General features: G+C 47.5%; 8 protein-coding genes across 8 annotated transcripts; 3 read left to right on the forward strand and 5 right to left on the reverse strand.

Annotated features, from left to right (window-relative positions):
* Positions 1-1,269: 1,269 nt before the first annotated feature.
* LCP9604111_321 (uncharacterized protein) lies at positions 1,270-2,058 on the reverse strand (the record flags this gene model as incomplete). Its single annotated transcript, XM_039068636.1, has 1 exon — positions 1,270-2,058. The coding sequence occupies one exon, from the start codon at positions 2,056-2,058 to the stop codon at positions 1,270-1,272; it is 789 nt and encodes a 262-aa protein (XP_038932869.1).
* Positions 2,059-3,464: 1,406 nt separating this feature from the next.
* LCP9604111_322 (HNH endonuclease signature motif containing protein) lies at positions 3,465-4,716 on the forward strand (the record flags this gene model as incomplete). Its single annotated transcript, XM_039068637.1, has 3 exons — positions 3,465-3,780; positions 3,847-3,947; positions 4,006-4,716. 3 exons carry the CDS (start codon positions 3,465-3,467, stop codon positions 4,714-4,716), a joined length of 1,128 nt encoding a protein of 375 aa, XP_038932870.1.
* Positions 4,717-6,343: 1,627 nt separating this feature from the next.
* Positions 6,344-6,732, reverse strand: LCP9604111_323 (uncharacterized protein; the record flags this gene model as incomplete). Its single annotated transcript, XM_039068638.1, has 2 exons — positions 6,344-6,566; positions 6,623-6,732. The coding sequence occupies 2 exons, from the start codon at positions 6,730-6,732 to the stop codon at positions 6,344-6,346; spliced, it is 333 nt and encodes a 110-aa protein (XP_038932871.1).
* A 1,241-nt stretch (positions 6,733-7,973) lies between these two features.
* On the reverse strand, positions 7,974-9,433 carry LCP9604111_325 (MCT family MFS transporter; the record flags this gene model as incomplete). The annotated part of the gene is made up of 4 exons (XM_039068640.1): positions 7,974-8,503; positions 8,555-8,849; positions 8,903-9,108; positions 9,163-9,433. The coding sequence occupies 4 exons, from the start codon at positions 9,431-9,433 to the stop codon at positions 7,974-7,976; spliced, it is 1,302 nt and encodes a 433-aa protein (XP_038932873.1).
* A 385-nt stretch (positions 9,434-9,818) lies between these two features.
* LCP9604111_326 (uncharacterized protein) lies at positions 9,819-10,152 on the forward strand (the record flags this gene model as incomplete). Its single annotated transcript, XM_039068641.1, has 2 exons — positions 9,819-9,979; positions 10,041-10,152. 2 exons carry the CDS (start codon positions 9,819-9,821, stop codon positions 10,150-10,152), a joined length of 273 nt encoding a protein of 90 aa, XP_038932874.1.
* A 615-nt stretch (positions 10,153-10,767) lies between these two features.
* Positions 10,768-11,673, forward strand: LCP9604111_327 (uncharacterized protein; the record flags this gene model as incomplete). The annotated part of the gene is made up of 1 exon (XM_039068642.1): positions 10,768-11,673. One exon carries the CDS (start codon positions 10,768-10,770, stop codon positions 11,671-11,673), a length of 906 nt encoding a protein of 301 aa, XP_038932875.1.
* Positions 11,674-11,783: 110 nt separating this feature from the next.
* On the reverse strand, positions 11,784-14,211 carry LCP9604111_328 (fungal specific transcription factor domain-containing protein; the record flags this gene model as incomplete). Its single annotated transcript, XM_039068643.1, has 4 exons — positions 11,784-11,831; positions 11,888-13,522; positions 13,588-14,028; positions 14,110-14,211. The coding sequence occupies 4 exons, from the start codon at positions 14,209-14,211 to the stop codon at positions 11,784-11,786; spliced, it is 2,226 nt and encodes a 741-aa protein (XP_038932876.1).
* Positions 14,212-16,981: 2,770 nt separating this feature from the next.
* On the reverse strand, positions 16,982-19,270 carry LCP9604111_329 (uncharacterized protein; the record flags this gene model as incomplete). The annotated part of the gene is made up of 1 exon (XM_039068644.1): positions 16,982-19,270. One exon carries the CDS (start codon positions 19,268-19,270, stop codon positions 16,982-16,984), a length of 2,289 nt encoding a protein of 762 aa, XP_038932877.1.
* Positions 19,271-19,757: the final 487 nt, after the last annotated feature.

The raw sequence follows: 19,757 nt of genomic DNA on the forward strand, positions 1-19,757 counted from the left end.
ACAGCCCCCCATTGGCCGAACACCCCTCATCCTATTTTTTCTTATCTCGGTTGTTTTTTTTTTTTTTTTTCTTCCCCCCCCCCCCCCCCCCCCCCCCCAGCGAAGAGCTCGTACCTTATCGTGGTGCTGAGGTCTAGTAATATTTTATGGATGAAGCTAAGACGAGCTCATATACAGTATGTATCTAGTAACAAATATACTTCATCCGTATTTGATGAGCATGCGATCCCTTTACTTCTTATAATAATCACCGTTTCTTGATTACTGTTTTCTTCGTAGACTGTGTTTCCCAGTATTGATTTCAATCACCATGTAACTTCGGTTGACGCCTATTTCTAACATTCTTTTAGCTCCCAGAAAGATGCAACCAAATGTGAAACACAATGTTTCATAGACCGAAGTTCAAATACAGCGGTCTGTGTTTGCCTTTGCCGATGAAGATCCGAATCTTCTGAATATTACACTCATAAAAACCCGAAACTGAAATTTCTCAAGCATATCTGTCGTTTGATGCTCTTTGTGTGTGTTGCTACGGCGGGTAAGGCTCATTTATATTAGCATTTCATGTTAGGCATTTCATTCACATAGTGGAAGGGGACCCGATCTCAAACAACAGCAAGTCAAATGATCTTGAACAACAGATCAAGTTATGTATTGCCTAAGAGCCTTCGATGCTCGGGTCATTGCACTGATTCTCCGATGCCACCTAGCCATGTCCGACGGATCTCGAGACTGGTCAGTAATGTGAGCCCCAAGGAGCCTAGTGGTGTGTCAAGTAATAGATCTATGTACAAAAAAGTGTGGCCAGAGGAAGTAGTAGAAGGTAGCTCACCACAAGCACAAGCTTTTGTGACGTGCCAGGTCTTCCAAAGATAGAAGAGTGCATTCAATACAGAATAACTAAGATGGGGAGAGAAAGAAGAAGCAAGTTGCAAAGTGGGAGGCAGCCTGTTGATATAGCTGTCCCTTTGCGAACATTGCAAACCTCGAACATCTGGCTTAGATATCCAGCAAACAATATATCTAATGCAAATAGTAAGCAAGCAAGCAAACGAGCGAGCAAGCAAACATGAAGCATATGATAGCGACCTGTAGTGGATCGTGACAACTCTTGGTAAAGAGACAACAGATACAGGTCGTTCTCGCCGGTAGACGGGGCGGCAGCGGGATGTGAAAGGACTTGGTGACTGGGAGGAAATGTTTCAAGCTGTAGCCTTGAAAGGCTCATGGGCTCAGTTTTCATAGGCTGCAGACTCCGGATCTCACAGCTCATAACTCAACCTCCAGCTTATCTCGTTCATGTCGCTTTAGCTCGGCAGAACGCATGGCCTGCAATACCGTATAGTGGTAGACCGGAATGATTAGGCATGGACCGGGGGGATAACCGTGATCACGAATGTCTGGACGATGGCGGCTCCGAAACGGCACAGGCTGCCCCGGGAATCTTTCATCAAACCAGTCCTTTATCACACCGCTCCGCGTTAGTCCTACTGTTTGCTCTCGAAGTAGAGGGTAGGGATAGAAAGTATTGAATGTGATGTTTTTGCCGTTCGGTATGAGTTTCAAAGTGTCGACGACCCTGACAACACAGTCCCACAGCTCTAACTCTTCGCTGGGGCACAGTAAACAGAAGTAGTTGACGTGAATCCACGGCCCACATTTCTGGAATCTCCAGCTTGGAAAATTTCGGACAAGTCGAAGAACATCATCAAGGTAGCTCAATCCCATGAATTTGACCCCCATTAGTTTTCCCGCACCCTTTGCCGCCTTCACGATAGCGTGGAATTCTGGTATTCTTCCTCCTTCAGGCGAGCAACGAATTACGATAGTAAGAGAGAGGACGCGACGTTCGTATAGAATATGAGTTGTCTCCTCGTTGAGGTATCGATTGCAAGAAAGGATGGATAGACCACAGGGTGTGCTGGACGTGTTCCACAAGAAATCATCGAAGAGACAGTTCCAGATCTGGAAGCGTAGCTCTGGTGGTAGCTTTGAAAATTCGCCGAGTCGGGCGAAAAGTGGAGGTTTGGACTCCTCTCGGGAGCAATCTTGGTTCATCTTGCTTGGTGTTTGACTTGAAATGAGGTGATGACGAAGAAAGAAGATGAAAGCAAATAGAGATGAGACTTATCCATGGATCGATGAGTTCCGACGCCCAGCTCTGACTGGCCCGATGCCGAATTAGGCTGTACTAGTGATCTCGACGGCCTAAGGCCTCCAAATAGTCGTTGCAGAGTGATTCTGACTTCCAATGCTACGCAAAGCCCCCTCTTGCATATTCATTTCAGTACCGCCTTCCTAATCAGATACATTTCCCTGCCTCAACACCCTACATGCCTTTATTGCGGAGCGAAGCGAAACAAGTATAAAGCAGAAGATCTTACGTACGTGTCACGTGGCCAAGTTTTCTCTCAGGGGGGCTGAATTATGACAAAAGCAGGGGAGTTGATCTAGCCGAGGGTCGCTGTGAAGCCAATAAGCCAGTAAGAGGGGGGCTTTGCGCAGCATTAAAGTTAGAATCAGTCGCTTCGCTCTGCAACGACTATCTGGAGGCCCTAGGCCGTCGAGATCACTAGTACCCCCATATAGTAGCAAGACAGCAGGTACCTACAATTTGTATGTAAACCACTAACAAAATTAAGTCACTTTTATCACCACATCTACTTCATCGTCAACAACTGCTCCAACAACTGCTTCAACAAACTTCAGAACTTCAATATGTGCTCCAAAACTGCTCCAAAATTGCTCTATCGTCATCAGGATTAAAACATGTAGGTATGAGATAAAATACGCATTTCTAATTCTTTCTAATCAAAATGTAGGGTTTTTTGAGTATGTAAACGGCGCCTGTGAATTACTGCCTTTTTGGGTTAGCGCCCCAATACGCTCCGCTCCTGATCACAAGTTGAGTTAGAACATGAGCTACCAAAATCAAATAGGAGTGTCCATGGGCATGGGTATATATTGGTTGGGAGAGTTCTTAAGGGAATATTGCTGTATAATCGTATGTTATGTACGCACATATTAGAAGGGTCTATAGTGATACTTGCCTTATGCTTCTCAGTCATTTAGCGTCAACGATCTGTCTCTCAACTGTACCGTTGCCTCGAAGGCCTTGTATGGGCCGAGTCCTTTTAGGGCGTCGAGGAGCGACGCTAGGCAGAGCGCTGGATAGTTCTATACCGAAGTATTGGACTATTTGTTGTGGTTGTCAAGTTATAATCAAGTAAAGTAAATAGTCACGAAGTTACGAAGTATGATTGAAGATGATTTTATCTTACTTTGAGTTCCAACGACCAAGCAAACTTTTTTATCGTCAGCACTACGTATTGCGCGTCTCAATTGGGCCTCGGAGTGAAGTCAGGTGAGTTACGTGCCTTCCAGTGCTGGGAGCACTTGGCTAACTCCACCCATCTCAGCAGTTTCCCTATCGACCAGCCATGACTGTAGTCCATCACGACAACATGGAACCTTCATCAGAGCTTATTGGCTTTGAGGAAGCGCCTCCGATCGAGAATCCTACTATGCCAGTTGCTGATATTCCATGGAGCCCTCCGCCTATTGATCCATTGCCAGAACTTGGGGATACCGAGAGAGCAAAGTTGATCGACAAACTAATAGAAAAATCAAATGAAAGTGAAGCGGACTCAACATATTGGGCATGCCTCTGGTTGTCCGATATTGAATCCCTTCGAGAGATTCTCCAGGTGGCGGAATGCTCCCAGACCTATGCGTCCCTCTCCATGACAGGCGCGAATACTTTCGCCATGATCAGGGCTTGTGAGCTACTTCCGTTTTTCATACCCCTTTCTAACCGACGGAAGGACTGACATTGAAACTCCTTAGGGAAAACAAAGCCGAGGATGATCGCAGGGCTGCCTGAGACACAAGGGAAGCGAAAGTTAGGGGAGGAGAGCCCGAAGCGAAAGTTGACCGCAAAAACAGCTGTGAGTCGTCTAATTTGCATGGAGTGAGGAATGATCTATGTACTAATACCTTGACTAGTGTCTTAAGCGCGATGATTTCAGCTGTGTGATCACCAATTTCCCCCAGGTAGATGTGGCTCACATCTACCCACTATCCCTGAAGAAAAGTCAATCATCGGGAAACAATAAGAACACTGACACGTACGACAAGTTCTGGAAAACGCTATACATGTTCTGGGGCAAAGACCAAGTCGATCAATGGGAAGCCCGGTTGACGGGCCCATGTGGCACAGAGCTTTGCGAGAATTTGCTTTCCTTGTGCCCCAACGCCCACAGGCTTTGGGGGGCTTGTTACTTTGCCCTCCAGCCGCTCCATCTGCGCGATGACGGTAAGGAGTTGATCACACGCTTCTACTGGCTTCCCGAGGTCACGCGACAGAAGGTTCAGATCCAGGCCAAACCGAGTATTTCGCTTCATCCTCCCGCAGATTTACTCAATCTTCGTGTTGAGAACACTGATGGATCCGCGCACAAGATGAATTCTGGTGATCTGGTCATTTTCCAAACCAAGGATCCAGAAAACCTACCATTGCCTTCATGGGATCTCCTCCAAATGCAATGGATTCTCCATAGAATCGGTGCCCTTAGTGGAGCAGCCAACGTCCCTATGAGGCCGTGGGATTGCGATAGTGAGGATGAGGGTTCCGACATGGGGCTCGAAGATGTTTTCGAGCCTTACCAGGATGAACTTTCTGCGGGTACGGAGTCTGAAGATACTCTTGAATCTTGAACCCGATGAAGAAGATACGCAGTTGCCGCCGATTCTTGGCCGTCCGTCTCGTTTCCAGTCATCCTTCGAGATCAACCCAAATGCAGACTTCCTTCGCCGACGATCTCCCTCCAGTGAGAAGTCTCTACAGAAAATAGCTATTCTTCCTTCCGTCCCGCATGCTAGAGGCTCCCAAAACATCGCACCACATAACCCCACAGACCTAGTGAAATCCCCGGGTAGAAGTCTCTTATCATTGGACATGACTCCCAGGAGGTTTGCTTGTCGAGGGCAAACCATAGCAGTCGTAGGGTAATGCTTCTTCGTTTTTTTTTTTCTTTCAAATTTCACTTCCCTTATTTGAAAGTCCCATAGCAGCAACATTTTGAAATTGAATCTCATTCTGGATGATCTAGCTATCATCCACACTCAAACCCCAAATATAGACAAGACAAATTCGGCGCTGATAAGGATCGACCTGATGATCCATAGTATCCATCTGATCATCAGATGAGAAGCGATCAAGAAGAAATTTTTCCCTTTCCTCACTCAGTTCAAAGCCACGCGATCTTATACAACATCCGCATTCTAAAAGTGCAGTGTCCCATACCAAGCGCCCCGGCTGAACTATTTGCACATTGAGCATCAAGACAACATCCACAATCACGACCACAACACCCGTTTCTAGACTTGCAGCCTTCAACAATAATTGGATGCATATACCACAAAGGATTGGATCTCCATAACTCAAATTCCCGTTGTAAGGGCCTGGAATTACCAATGATCCAGCCACGGGTATACCACCAGGCTCGTGTCAGCATCCAATTCTCTTGGTAGAGTGTGCTCGTCTCGTCCTCAAAGCTTGGAACGCCAGTGCCCCAGAAACTCGGATTATGGTTTTCCTTGGTTACTGGTGTCTTTGTGAAGCTGTTATATTCAAGCAAGCTAATATATATCTTTAAAGCTACAACTAGTTCGAGAGATAACTCGAAGCCCACCCGATGTTGACTGTATATTCCAGCCCGAATGGCTCGAATCGTGGGAGCAGGACTCTCGGTATGCGCCCACGCCTGGGTTCTTTCATAGCCCTTACGACACACGGTCCACGTACAGCCCCTCCCCTTTGTATGCGGTCGATAATGGCAATAATGCGGCAAGCCAATCATGACCGGAAAATTTCGAATTACTTCAGTTTTTTCAGTAGGATGAGGATTGTACTTACAATGAAGAACCGCCAACCTATATCTATTATCTCATAGAGTGGCGGGTCAAGGTCAATAACCGAATCGTATCGAAGGATACCGATGAAGACCTCGTGTTAGCTCTAAGAGACTACTGGCAGCAGTTCTTGGAAAAGGAACTGTATGATCTCCTTGGATGTAAAGTTCCCCGTGACCGAAGGGTAAGAGGTGAGGATACTTCCATTGTTATATCCGTAAGGGATCGTTCTTACCAATCGCTATGACAAAACCGATATCAACTAGACAATTATCGACCGGCAACTCCAGAAGTAGTCAGTTCTGTTTTATTAGGGCAAGGAGCTGACATTGAAGATAGGTAATACAGCAGCTCAGATTGACGAGCTGGCGGATGCAAGAACTGCTTCTAGTATTTAGCTAGTTGGTTGGCTTCCCGCTATAATATCAGACTACCTCAAAATTTGATAGTTGTCGTGTCCTATGGTAGAGCATATGAAATGCGTCTTTATTGAGTTCACAACTCGAATGGAAATCAATCGGCTCATCTGCTGACCAATACAGGCGTGCACGCCTGGACCTTCTAACTCGAATGGGCGAATCGAATAGTAAGATCTCAAAGAGCCTTCCCATTCGGAGGCCCTCACCTCCGTTTGCTTGCTTCTTCGGATTTGCCTAGATACATCATGTCAGCCGGGAAATTCCAATCTTAGATTGATTGCAAAACTAACGGGAATACTAATACAGTGAGCGCTGTCGCCACCCCTGGCAGAATCAATATGGAAAAGGCCGAGCTCTGAAATAGGAGGCTGTCACACGAGTATCCTGCGCCAGCTAGCATCTTTCTGGACAAAACGATCCAAAGTTACGGGATCTTTGGTCATCGCGCAATCGGAAAAATGAAAGTCGCGGTTGTCTGGGTCGCCCTTAGTAGTAAAAATGGATTAGGTACCTTTTCTCCCGCGCCCCATTCGGATTCTTTGATTGGGATGAGGAAGAGGGCTTTTTAAATCGATGGTGACTTAATGATCAGATTATGCCAGTCCCAACAGACATATAGGCAAGATGTCAGAAGAGTGCGCATATTTGTCTGAAGCAGAATCATTTCTAGAACCTGCGGTGTTTTCAAGGCTGGAGGAGTCAAGGTCGACGCAATGAAGCACTTCCTGGCCGCTGATCTCGTGGCCGGTGCCATTTCGCGATGCAGGACGATATTATCAACAGATGACCGGGAACTATAGGAGAGCTCTGAGGGGCAACTGCATTAAGGCGATATCTAGGCGCTATCGGCAGCAGACCCTCACTAGTGATGACCGCAATAATGGAAAGGTGCTTCCACAATCATAAAAAACAAGATTGTCGGCCGCCCCAGGGCGTCCTATAAATCTTTTAACGATGCTGTACTTAGATATGAATGAATTAATCCAAAAGATAAACGTGACCAACGAAGTAAAAATTCCCGACTCCGACTGGTGGTCATTTAATTGCAAATCTCTAAGGGTATAATGCTGTTTAAGTGACGGAAACAATCAGAGATTCTATATCACAGTTGATTCAACGAAGTTAATCAAAGAGGTCTGAATGAAGTTGTAGAGAAATGAGGTGGAAAGGAGTACGGATTTTGATGGGGTATGACGGGCAGAACTACCCGTAGGCGGTAGGAAGCGATTAGCCAATAAGACAACACAAAACAGCCCAAAGGCGGTCTAAACACCATAATCTTTAACAAACTCGTGCAAGCCCATTCACCCATGAGTGGTGAGTGACATGAGTGATATAGATATGACCCATGAATTATTTTAACAAGCATATATTGAAGAGGTAGTGATCTTAATGGTCATAAAATCAATTTCCGGACTCTCTAAATCTATACATATCGTCTTTTCGTCTACAGAGATTGATCCAAATGTAAGACTAAAATCTTTGTATTTACACAGAAGGGATTGTGCCATGCTGCCGCAAGATCGTGTTCATGTCACGCGTGTGCCGATTTATGTTTCTCTGCCTCCACGCCAGTCTCCTCTTCTTCACCAGATGTTGTATTTGCAGCAGGCTGCTACGCTCAGTGCCCTTGACTAGGCATCAAGCTTTTGTGAGGGGATTCCAACCAGAAACTCTACCCCTCAGCCACACCAAAAAGATTGTCGCGACCATGAAGTTCACGCCACTGAACAAGGCCGCAAAGCCGAAAGAGCCCCCTGTCTCTGCAATTGCACCAGCAATCGGAGGGCTCGTAAGGGTACCAATGCCTGCGATAGCAAGAGCCAGCCCGATTCGAAACCCGATCTCCTGAGGTGGGTAGAGAGTCATCAGAAGGGGCGGTGTCAAGCCAATGGTGGTGCCAGATCCGATACCAAACAAAGCGGCGAAGACAATGTTGGCCGCGTTACTGCGACCAGGCAACCACAAGGCCAGAGTGATGACACCAGTGAAAAGGAGCATGATGATAAGCACATTGAAACGGCCGTACTTGTCGGCAAGGCCATTGGGAATCGTACGTCCAAAAAAGCTCGCTCCGTTCATGATGGGAATCAGATTGTAGGCCATAGTCATTGACATTCCGTTGTGCATAGCAGACAGGACAAGGTAGTCGAAAGGGACAAACAATCCCCCTAAACCCTGGTTAGCTGTGTTGCGATGCAACATAATGATAGGCGGCTCACAGTAAAGGAAAAAGCAGAACGTCAACAAGATCAAGAAGTTGAATTCCGTGAAAGGCCGAAGGTAGTTCGCAAGGTTGAACTCCTTGCGAGTGTGAGGCAAGTTGGAGGAGATGGTGAGCATGGCAATAGCCCAGAGCCCAAGGATCAAGAAAGCGCAGATTCGCATCGTCCATGCAAAGCCGACCTCCGAAAGGAGGTTGTTGACCATAAGGGGAAAGATTACACCACCCAGACTCGAGCCTGCAACGGTCAATCCTCCTGCCAAAGCGCGGCGCTTTCTGAAGTAAGTCATAGGCTGCGAAGCTTGTCAAAGAATGCGCGATAAGTTCCAAGAGTGATCACACAAACCGAAGTCATTGCCGGAGTGAAAATGAGCGATGTGCCGATTCCCGAGCAAATCGACTGTGCCAAGTAGAATTGGTAGTATTTGCTTGACAAGCTGGTCATCATGAGGCCAAACACATGCATCAATCCACCGATACAGATCGGCAATCGTGGTCCATAGTTGTCGAATAGATATCCAGACAACGGTGACATGAACAGCATGAAGAAAACTAGATTGAAATGAGCTTGTTGTTTCACGGCCGGTTGGGGAAGAAGGCTCTCACATTCGGACGAAGTGATCCAGGACACCTCCGAGCTGCTATAGGTTTTCAACTGGTTGGTCTGATATTCAGCTTGGAACAGAGCAATGCAATTGACCCATCCAAATGAGATGAAAAGACCCAAGGAGCCTCCGAGTAGCGATAAGAAGGCATTTATGCCTCCTTCAGGTGCTGCTGGTGGGCTAGATGCTTGAGGCTTGGGCTCCGCTGGACTCGATGGTCTCGAAGAGGTTGGACTGCCCTTTTCGAGCTCAGCGGTACGGTCGTCGTGCATAGTTGCTGTGGGGTGCTTGATAGGGCGCGCAAAAGATAGTTGTGCTTGTGATGTCGATTGGAATAACGAGTCCGATTCTAAAGAATATGGCCAGTACTATATACCTCTGGCACGAGGCCAAGTTCTGCGTATGAAAGGAGGTCGGATATACATGCTGTAGCTAGCAATGCCCGATGTCGAGTAAAAGATCGGACGTCCGATGCTGTTCGTTGGTGATATACGCAAAGGCGCTGCTGCACACCCGAGGCCGAGTCCGCGGCCGAGCTATTCAAAAGGAAAGCCGACCCCGATCGGCCTCGGAGTTCCGGACTCGGCTTGGATGTTTTTACCTATAAACATTCGTCGTCCACCTGCGAGGTTTTAAGGAATCATTCAACAACAAATCATGGACTATCCTCCTCGCCGATTCAGTCGATTTCATGCCAGACAAGTCTTTGCTCGAGCCAACTTTCCGCTGCGAGCATACGGACCCAGAAGAGGGATGGCGCTTCTCAAGATCGGTCTGTTCGGCACTGTTGGCTACTTCGTCGCGAAGAAGCTTCTTCGGTAAGTCGGTACTCCCAAGACACTATGGTCAAGTCGAGAATTATCAACTGACATCTATCAGAGACTCGAATGAGCCACGTCAAAATCCTCAACAATGTGCATCGTGCGGACATGAGCGGCAGCAAGAATCCAGGCAGCAACCGACGAACGTTCGACGGACGCCATACCATTAGCATTTTGCAGTTATCAGCCATGATGCCAGTCAGCCTCAACAATCAGCTATTTCCTAGGTTCAGTAGTCAACAGGCATACTTCGACGGCTCGGGCGGTGGTGACGGAAGCAATGGATATAAGACGTTGGGGTGGGCTTCGACTTACTCAAGATTCTATAAGGCAAATTGGGACTGTTAGGTATCGTTGAAAAACTATTGTTCTGGCGCTTTCTTTTCATAGAAGATAGAGGAAGAGAGTACTCTAATGACTATTTTTATCTTACCGCCTGACGAAGATATTCAACTTTGAAGATTGTCGTCCTTATGGTCCGAAATTCCCAAATAATATTAGCGTATATCCATGTGGTCGAAAGCTCTCAGACAGGTCAGTTTTGTAGTCGAAAATTCTCAGATTAGACTCTATATAACTAGGGAATTCAGGGTAAATAGTGTCGCTAGGGCCGATTTTGGCATACCTTTCTTCCCACGGACCCTATAACCAATAACGGCTCTGTCGGCGGCGCCATAATCGCGCAAGACGGAAAGGAGACCTGGACAGTCCACGATTATTTAGGCTCTGACTACAATGCAGCCGATTTAACCGTCGAGAAGACAGTCGCCCAGTTCCTTGGCGGTATGGGCTCACCCAACCCGATTTCTATTGATGAAGTAACTGCAACCTCCATCTTCACGCCGACAGTAGTTCTCGCCGAAACGTGGAGCGGAAATCATCAGCGCGTCTTCCTTGCCGGAGATGCTTGTCATCAGACAATTCCTTTGGGCGGCTACGGAATGAATATGGGCCTTGCTGATGCTTGGGATCTTGGCTGGAGACTCCCAGCCACTATTCAAGGCTGGGGTGGCACTCACTTGATGAAGACATACGAACAGGAACGTCGTCCTGTGGCAGCGCTGATGCAACACTGGCGCAAAATCCACATGATGAAAATTATGGGGCTTTCAACAGCTGTAAAATTGGATCCGGTCGTCATCGAATCCATGGATGAGCGCGGCATAGCCCTGCGTGAGGAAATCAATCAGTACATTCAGCAAAACGATGACCATAATCAGAGCTTCGGCGTTGAAATCGGACACCGCTACGAGTCGAGTCTGGCAGTACTGAGCGAGCAGGTGGATGTTGAAAAGGCAGCATCACAGTTCGACTCACGCAACTACATCCCAACTAGCTTTCCTGGTTCGCGGGTACCGCATGTGGCTTTTTCTGACGGCAGCGCCATTTCCGATAGATTCGGGAAAGGCTTCACCATGGTCGCGTTTCTGCAGAAAGAAGCAGTAGCAGCCGGAGACCAATTTCAGGTGCCCATCGCACTGGCCAGTTTTGAAGAAGCAGCACGGCAGCACAGTATTCCTTTAACGAGCCTTTGTTTGATGAATGAGACTCATGCGTTCCGAATTTGGGATGCTTGTCTTCTCCTCGTGCGGCCTGATGGATTTTCAGCGTGGCGCTCAGATAGTCTGGACAAAGTGCACAATGCATCACAAGTGTTGCTTCAAGCAACAGCTCATACCTCACCTTTGTAAGCAAACCCCTCCGAGACAGACGATCGGACATAGAACAGAATAGAAAGAATTAACCTCAATTAATCACGATCTTCATTTCGCAACGTAAATCGTCCTGTGGACTTGCTCTATCAAATAGTTGGAACCAAAAAGGCCGAAAAGTCCAAGTAGTCGGAGTCCTGACTTCAGTCAGTAGTGCTATGTAAGAGGCGCATATTTGGTAATTTGTACTCACCATTGCGCCAAAATCCAGGCCGTTAAGAAGCTCATTATCGATCACGTCTTGCGACACTTCTCGGGGAGTGTTGGCGGCCCTGTAGGACTGTAGTACATCGTAACACTCCTTCATGCTGTCTTTTGCAGTGTTCAGCACAGCAGACAAAATGGGTTGGCCGCGTTCCATGGCGTGTATCTGGGAAAGAATGCCAGCAAGAAAGATGTAGCGTTTCAACGTAGGATGGCCCAACTTTACGATCTGCAGTAATTGTTCGTTGATGTGTTCCAAAAGTCGGATGATGGGCGCTCGCTGGCCGCGCGCCAGTTCAGCGAGAGGATCAAGGACCAATGTGTGGTTGAGACCAATCGAAGCAGATAACGGACCAAAACCCGTTTCCTCCAGCTGAGACACAACCTCCAAGCCCAAGACTGAAATTACGTCCAGGCTCAAAGGTCCGCGAAATGACCCTGTGCTCATCACCATCAACTTGGAAAGATCGTCAAGAGAGTCTGTAGGTAGCTGAAGTCGCTCGGCATAAGTGGCGATAATCATTGCAGACTCCTGACAAACCCTCCGGGAAAAATAGAAGCGGGGATCCTTTTGCGCTTGTAGCATGAAAGGCCGATGCAGAACCAGAATATACCGACGAATCTGCATATCAAGGAAAGCGTGATGCATGCTTAGGAATTGCGACCAATGCGATCGACAATAGCTTGCAAGAGTACGGCAAACTGTCTGAAGTTTCGTAGCTAGCTCAATGGCCATTTCGTATGAGTGCTCTAATCGCTCGTTTTGGACCGCCCTGACAACTTCAAGTCGTATCGGCAGGGACTGACGCATGAGAATTTGTATCGACGATTCCGTATAGCTTGTCAACGGTTCTGGAGATGGAGACTCTTTGCTGGCTGAATCTAAATCAGCATCGCTGACATTAAGAGGCATATGATCGTCAAAATCGTTTGAAGAAAGAAGCAAAGGGATGGAACTGTCCATGGAACCATGGATTACGAGCTCTAGGACTGTTGTCCAAAGCCTGCTTCGTATCCCGGCTTGAAAAGGAGACAGAGAAAACAGTTGTGGATCTCGATGCAGGCCCATAGCCATAGCCACCCGAAGTAGACCACTTTCCGACAGCCACGGTGAACGGCCGACTAATGTTATCTGCCGCGAAACCAATAGAAGACAGAAAATTTGAATTCCATCAAGATTGTTGGTATTTTTCTCTGACGGTCCAACCATCCAGTATTGAGCAGCTTGTATCCAAGTACGCCGCGAGCGCTGTAGAACTTTGTCGTCGTCGTTGCTGAAGACGCTTCCAATGGCCAACACCAAACCCAACTTGATTGCAAAGTTTGTAACTACAGGCTGCGGCTGGCTGAAGTATTGTTCGTATTCTGCCCAGAATGTGGGAATGTGAAAACAACGATAGATCAACTCGAAAGTCCGCATGTAGTGATTCACTAGTCGGTCACAGATGGAACGAGTCGGCATTGTACTCAAAAGTTGAGGAACGGGGTCATCCATCTGCGGTGCCTGCTCATTTTTCATCGTGAGTCGCAAGTTGCGTATCTCATTCACGGAATCGGCCAGCTCGGCCTTGGTATCCACGAAGGTCAATTCAACGTCACTGTCTCCAACATGGCTGACTCTGAACTATTGACACATCAGCCAATGTTCAACCAGTCAAGGTGTTCATTAGAAAGGTGCTTCAACGATACCTTCTCAGCATTGTGCAGCCAGTGGCTTGAAGGAAATAGTTTTACCTTCTTCTGGTTGTGACGAAGTCGAGGGATGACAGACGGAATTGTTAGAGACTTATCGCCCGTGACAGCTGAAGGCGCAGGACGAGCTTGGGAGAGCTCAGCAAGCCGCTGCTCGACGTGTTGGAGGCGATCAGACAATGCCAGCAGCGTGAGATGATTGTTGCTGCTGCTGCTGAGGCTGTGCTGCTGGGGATCGACTTCTGGTACAACCGAGTGCTCAAGCTGCTGTACACGTCGCTCTACGCTCCGAATTCGCTCAGATTCATTCGTTGTTCGTTGCCTCTTTGCAGGGTGATCGATGTTGTTATTTGGGGCAATGCTGAGTGAGCGAGAAACTTGTTGTTGGACAGTATTGCCCTCGCTTCCACGGTCTTCCAGGGCGAGACTGGGTTGCTGCTGATCTCCTTGATATGTGCACGTCACCGATTTTCTGGAGACTTGACAGGCTGAACATGGCGATTTAAGATCGCAACGTACTTTTCGGCGGCGGCACGGGTCGCAGGATTGCACAGGTCGGCGGCTCCGACGAGCGGGTGAAGATGCTAACCGGGTACTGCCAAAGCTCTGGTCCTCAGCCATCTTGACGACAGTCCAAATTGCAGGTATTGAATGCGCGGTCAACGGACATCAATGATGTTGGAAAGGTCAGAGGGAAAGCTCGGGGTCGGCAAGCTGCTGAAGTGAGGTGCTGTACGGGCGACTAAGTGCCATCGGAATATAACCCCCTCATCGGATAATATTGCCAAGCAGTATTTTAGATCCGCCCCCAGCTGTGTAATCAGGCTCTCCCACTTCTGTGTCTACTCTCTCATTCTCTCTTTTTCTCTCTTTTTACAACTACTCGAACGGAGTACGGAGTACGGAGTACGTCGGAAACTAACTATTAGTAATATTGAAGCGTAGACATGCATCATTATACCCGAATACCATGCCTGAATATTTGCCGGTAGGAAATGAAAGGACAATGCGCTAGTCCTAATCTAGTTAAATTTAAATTCATTCTATAATTGCTTCGCTTAGCTCCGCAATAATTGAAAATTAATGCTTCATGACTATTTAGTTAAATAACTAGTTAATCTATTTATACTTGAATTATGAAGTATACTACTCTGAAAGCTTACCGGATCCGTCAATATGAAGCTATTCGGAGATACACCAATAACGAAGACTTCCAATTTCAAAACTGTATTTAAATGCTGGATAGTAGACAGCATTGAATTAAATGAATGCGCCAGGTAACTAATTATTGCGGAGCGAAGCGAAGCAATTAAATCATAACCTCGTGTATGTATATCACGTGATCGGGTATTTTTATCCTATGGGCTCCAAAATCATTGAAACTATGTCACGTGAAGTATTGTCGGCTAACTTTGGCAGAATAAATAGACTAGGCCTAACGGACATGTCCCGAGGGTCCATGCCTAGAGAATGAACGAACCATCATTGTCTTCCCCAGAGCTTCTACAGTCACACTTTGCGTAGCATTAGAAGTTAGAATCAGTCATTTTGCTCTGAAATGACTATCCGGCGGCCGCAGGCCGTCCAGATCCCTCGTAATTATGGTGTAGAAATTGGTACGGAGCACTCCATATAGATGAAGCTATTCAGAGATCACTATAGAGTACATAATGCAAATGGCTTCCACCACCACTACCAATAATAGAGATATTCCAATTCTGAAAATTGCATTTAAATGCTAAGTAGTGGTAAGTATTGAATTTATAAAGTGTGTCTGGTAATTAATCATAGTCATGGTGTAATTGTACGAAGGAGGATGAATAACAGAGCCCTCGACACAAATCCTGGAATTGGGCGAAAGCGAAGGGCCTGCTCTGAGAAGGCGGTGGTTGATGACGGTGAGCTATTGTCCAATGAGAGAGCTATGTTCCGATGGCACACTTAGTCGCCCGTAGTGCTGTCCCATCTTGCTCTCGGACTCGGAGCTCGGACATAAAGCCCACTTCTCTAAACGTTCGCCACCCACCGACCAATTCAACCTCCTCAGTACAGGTATTTTCATACAGCCCTAGTCGTCCCCGTCAACGGCGTTGACACCTTTGTCTGCGAACGGGTGGAAAGCTTTCGTACTGCGTCGGAGAGGACTGATGCCAAAATCCTTCCAGTTGATGTTCCAACGAAAAGCTGATTCATTGCTCCACACAAGGCATCGCGCCTATATCTTTGCATGAAGTGACTACCTGGGCAAGTGATTTGCTCGTAAAAATTATATGACCGTGGACCTAGGCTGACAATCAGTTCTGTTGAGTTACAAGGTTGAAAGCAAGTAATACAGCATATAAATGATCCACTAGATACTAACGGCAGGGAGCAAATGTTTGTATGCAATAATGGATGATTAGAATTGCCTAATTCTAGGAGTATATCTGGGCATGTTGAAGCTTTGGATAGGTAGTATAGAGTTTTCACGCAGTGGATCACTATATAAACCCACCAATAAACGTATATCGATTTTCCTGTACTAAGGACGGGCCAAACTTCGAGGTAAAGAATGGACGCATTTACTATGAAGGCAAGGCAATTGAAATTAGGGCTAATTGCCATGAACTATGAGTTCAGCAATCTCAGCGAATTCGCCTAAAACAATTATCGTACGCGTAGATGAAAGAGAATTTGTGATTACATATTTTGGATCTTTGATAGAATTCAAAGTGGTTATGGATTAGTACTGATATGTTCTATGGAGTTTACAAAACGCGCGAAAATGACAGTTCTTTATTCAGCTATGTTAGCGAGCCATCCGTTTCGGAGGAACTTATGCATTCTTGGCCGGTTGGGCAGCATCCAACATTCAAAAGACCCATGAGCGTACTTTGTCGCAGACTACTCATTCATTGCCTTTGCCTCTCCGTTTTTTTTGGATCGTAGGAGACGTGTCTATCACCTCGTTTAAAACTTAAGAGAGTAAAACATCTAGAATACTGGAGATTTATGCATTTGTATGTACCTGAATAGCCGCAATTATGAACTTGGAGGGCTTAGCATAGTAAACCACTAAGGAAACAGGCGATACATGCATTTCTACGGTAGGAATAGCATCATATCGACGTACTGATCATTTATAATTCGCCATAAAGAGCGGTGTGGTAGGCTACCATAGGCGGAACCATTTCAGGCACTCGGGCACTAAACTACTTCCCAAAGGGGGCTTACAGGGGGTTGGGACCCTGGCACTCATACCGCTTCGTAGTGCGGTCCCTACAAACTTGGTAGATCCAGGGACGTAGAGAACCAGAGATTTTATATCAGATGAGACTGGCAGTATCGCACTATCTTTGATAGTGGTGATGGGTTTATCAACTCCCCATCTTGAGAAACGAGAAGTGAAGGCTCAGCCAATGATGATTTCGACGATTTTTCCCGCGGCAAACACGCAATCTTTGCCGTCCCAGTCGGTCAAGGGCGGAGCGGCATAGCAGTACAGTATCCTCCCCGGCCTGAATATTTCACATCCTTCGTGAAAAAAACCAGACGAACACAAGCCCAGGCCCCGAAATGATCGGCTCCGGACTTCTGAGTAGTGAGCTGGTAGATCGAGAAGAAGGAGGGCGTCTATAGACACGGAGTCTCGATTTGGCTCATAATCATGCACCTTGAAATCAATCACTTGATCAGCCTCCATGTCAACAACAGAACCATGAGTGTCAGATTGCGTCGATCCGGAGTCCTTTGACCACTGGTAAACCCAATATCTACCGCGGACACCCTGATCGGTGATCAGGACATCCCGGCCCCAGTGCATCGGCTCCTGGAGTTTCTGTCCCAGCATGGCTCGCGGAAGACATCTGAATCCAGGAGTTGACAACTTGGGGTATTCCAGCAGAACCACGTCCTTGGGAACAGTGCCAAGTTGCAGCCAGAAATTCTTCACTCGATCCTCGCCGGACATGTGAACAAGCTGGGAGACGTCGACTCCGAGAAGAGGAGCAATCGCAAGCAGTTCGTCTTCCGGCCTCGAGGAATCGCGTAGGCACAGCATCTGAGAGACCTGTTTCATGCGAAACTCCACGTTCGTAAGGGAGGGAAGACTCCGGAACTCTCGCAGCATAAGTGTCTCGATGCTGTTGGAGGGTCGCGTGCGGCAGCTCTGATCTAACCGCTGGACCTCGTCAAAAGAGAGCCCTGTCAATTGCGACAGGCCATGTAGCCTTTCATCGTCAATTGGTTCGTCTGTTCCGTCTAGTACATCCCGAAAAAGTGATGAAACCTCCGCGAGACCTGCAGGAAACAAGATATACAGGCTTTTTGATAGAATGGCTTCTTGCAAGGTCCACAAGCGCCGTGACCAGGCACAGGTCATAAGCCGAAACATAATCGAGAACCCAGTCAGGTTGTCCGGAGTGCTATACAAGCCATTGTCCAGTACGATAGTCATCGAAGCTTCAGAATACACCTGTCTCATCTTGGTAATGGCCATTTTCCGCAACCGTGAATCCGCTGGAATACATAACGCATCGATCCAGAGGTACCATGGCACCTGAGCGGATTCAGAATGCAAAGAGCTCTGTGCCGAGGCACAGGCGAGACCAGCGAGATGCTGAATCTGGCACCCTGGAAGGCCCGTTTCCGAGGTTCCCATCAGACCGTCGGACCAGACATGGGAGATGGCAGCGAATTTCATTCCTTCCTGATATTTGCTCACCGCGCTATATCTCATGCGATCCCTCTGTGAGTCGGAAATACCGGGCATGAGAGCTAACTGTAAACGTCGCATATCAATCACCGGAAAGCCACCACCGTCGACCGCGGCAATAATTTGATGGAGACCCGGGGCCACACTTTCACACTTACAGTCCGGCTGGCGATGCTTGGCCTTCGCGGTATCCACATCCAAGTTGTGGCCTATGCACCTCTCTTCCGAACACGCCTCGTGTCTCTCAGTCGGCCCGTCTGTGGCAGGGAAGATGCAAGCATATTCGAGAAGGTGTAAACTTCCGGATATTGAGCCGAAGGTATTATACATGGATGGACACCATCCTTGACTCAGCAATCGACCGCGCAGCTGCTCCTCCATGCCTGGTGTTCGCATAGACATGAGGGTTTGCATCGGCCTCCTCTCATACAGCACTGGGGGCGCGATAGAAATCATATGCTCGAGCAAAAGCAGCGATCCCCGAACTATATGGTCAAGCGCAGTTTCCGTGCTTTCGGGAAGAGACACTTCGCCGGATAAACTGCTTTTTGCCAGCGCTCCCAGTCCAAACAGGATGGCTTCCGCTTTCACACGCGTGTCGTCCCACTGATCTCGCCACTGTGAAATTGGCCATCCGACCCCACTCAGCCGCAACTCCCAGGAGACTTTCAGACCCCTGAGAATCTTCGTGTCAATGACCTTTCCTTGAGGAGTATCCCTCAGACTCGCTGAGAAGGAATCGAACAAAGCAGATTCAATCACACCGAAGAACAACCAGGACTGAACCATGGGTAGTGCTTCGTCTGGATCGGAGAGGATCCATTCGATAACATTCCGCGCCGGCAGACAGTTGCGTACCTCAAGGTACTCCCTGAATGGAACCACAGGGTATCTTTGAGCCGAGTCATGATTTCCGCCAAACCAAGGGATATACTGTATTGCATCCCCGTATTGCTGCCTCTCCTGTTGGGTCAGGAAATAGTCCATAGTAAGATATTTGTGATGTAGCGAACAGTGCCTTGCGTATTGACAGGATGGCACCGCTCCCGATGTTCTAGTTTGAAGCTGTAAGAGTGCAGTTCCGAATAGGACGAGCTTTGGTTGATTGGACGGCCTATGAATGATGAGTGAATAAGGAACTCATCGTAAGTCCTTTTTGTAACGCTTAAATATGTATGTCTCTGGGTACGCTTTTTGGATCGAAATCCCTGAAAGTTTACAGTATGTAACAGCCAAATCAGCATAGAACAAGTCGAGATTTCTGATCTAATTGGGGCACCATGTCAACAAAGTTACAATACCAATATTTTAATACCGGCTGCAGCATCGGCTTGGAGTTAGTCAACGAGGGTATTGGGCATCGCTGCCAACTCATTCCTCTTGAGGCTGAAAGTGCGGGGTTTCGCCCGTTTCACCACAACACCCGGGTATTTCCACCACCCCCTTCTTCTACGTAAGTGGATATTTTATAGTC

This window comes from Penicillium roqueforti, assembly GCF_015533775.1.
Source record: "Penicillium roqueforti strain LCP96 04111 chromosome Unknown scaffold_01, whole genome shotgun sequence".
NCBI lineage: Eukaryota > Fungi > Ascomycota > Eurotiomycetes > Eurotiales > Aspergillaceae > Penicillium > Penicillium roqueforti.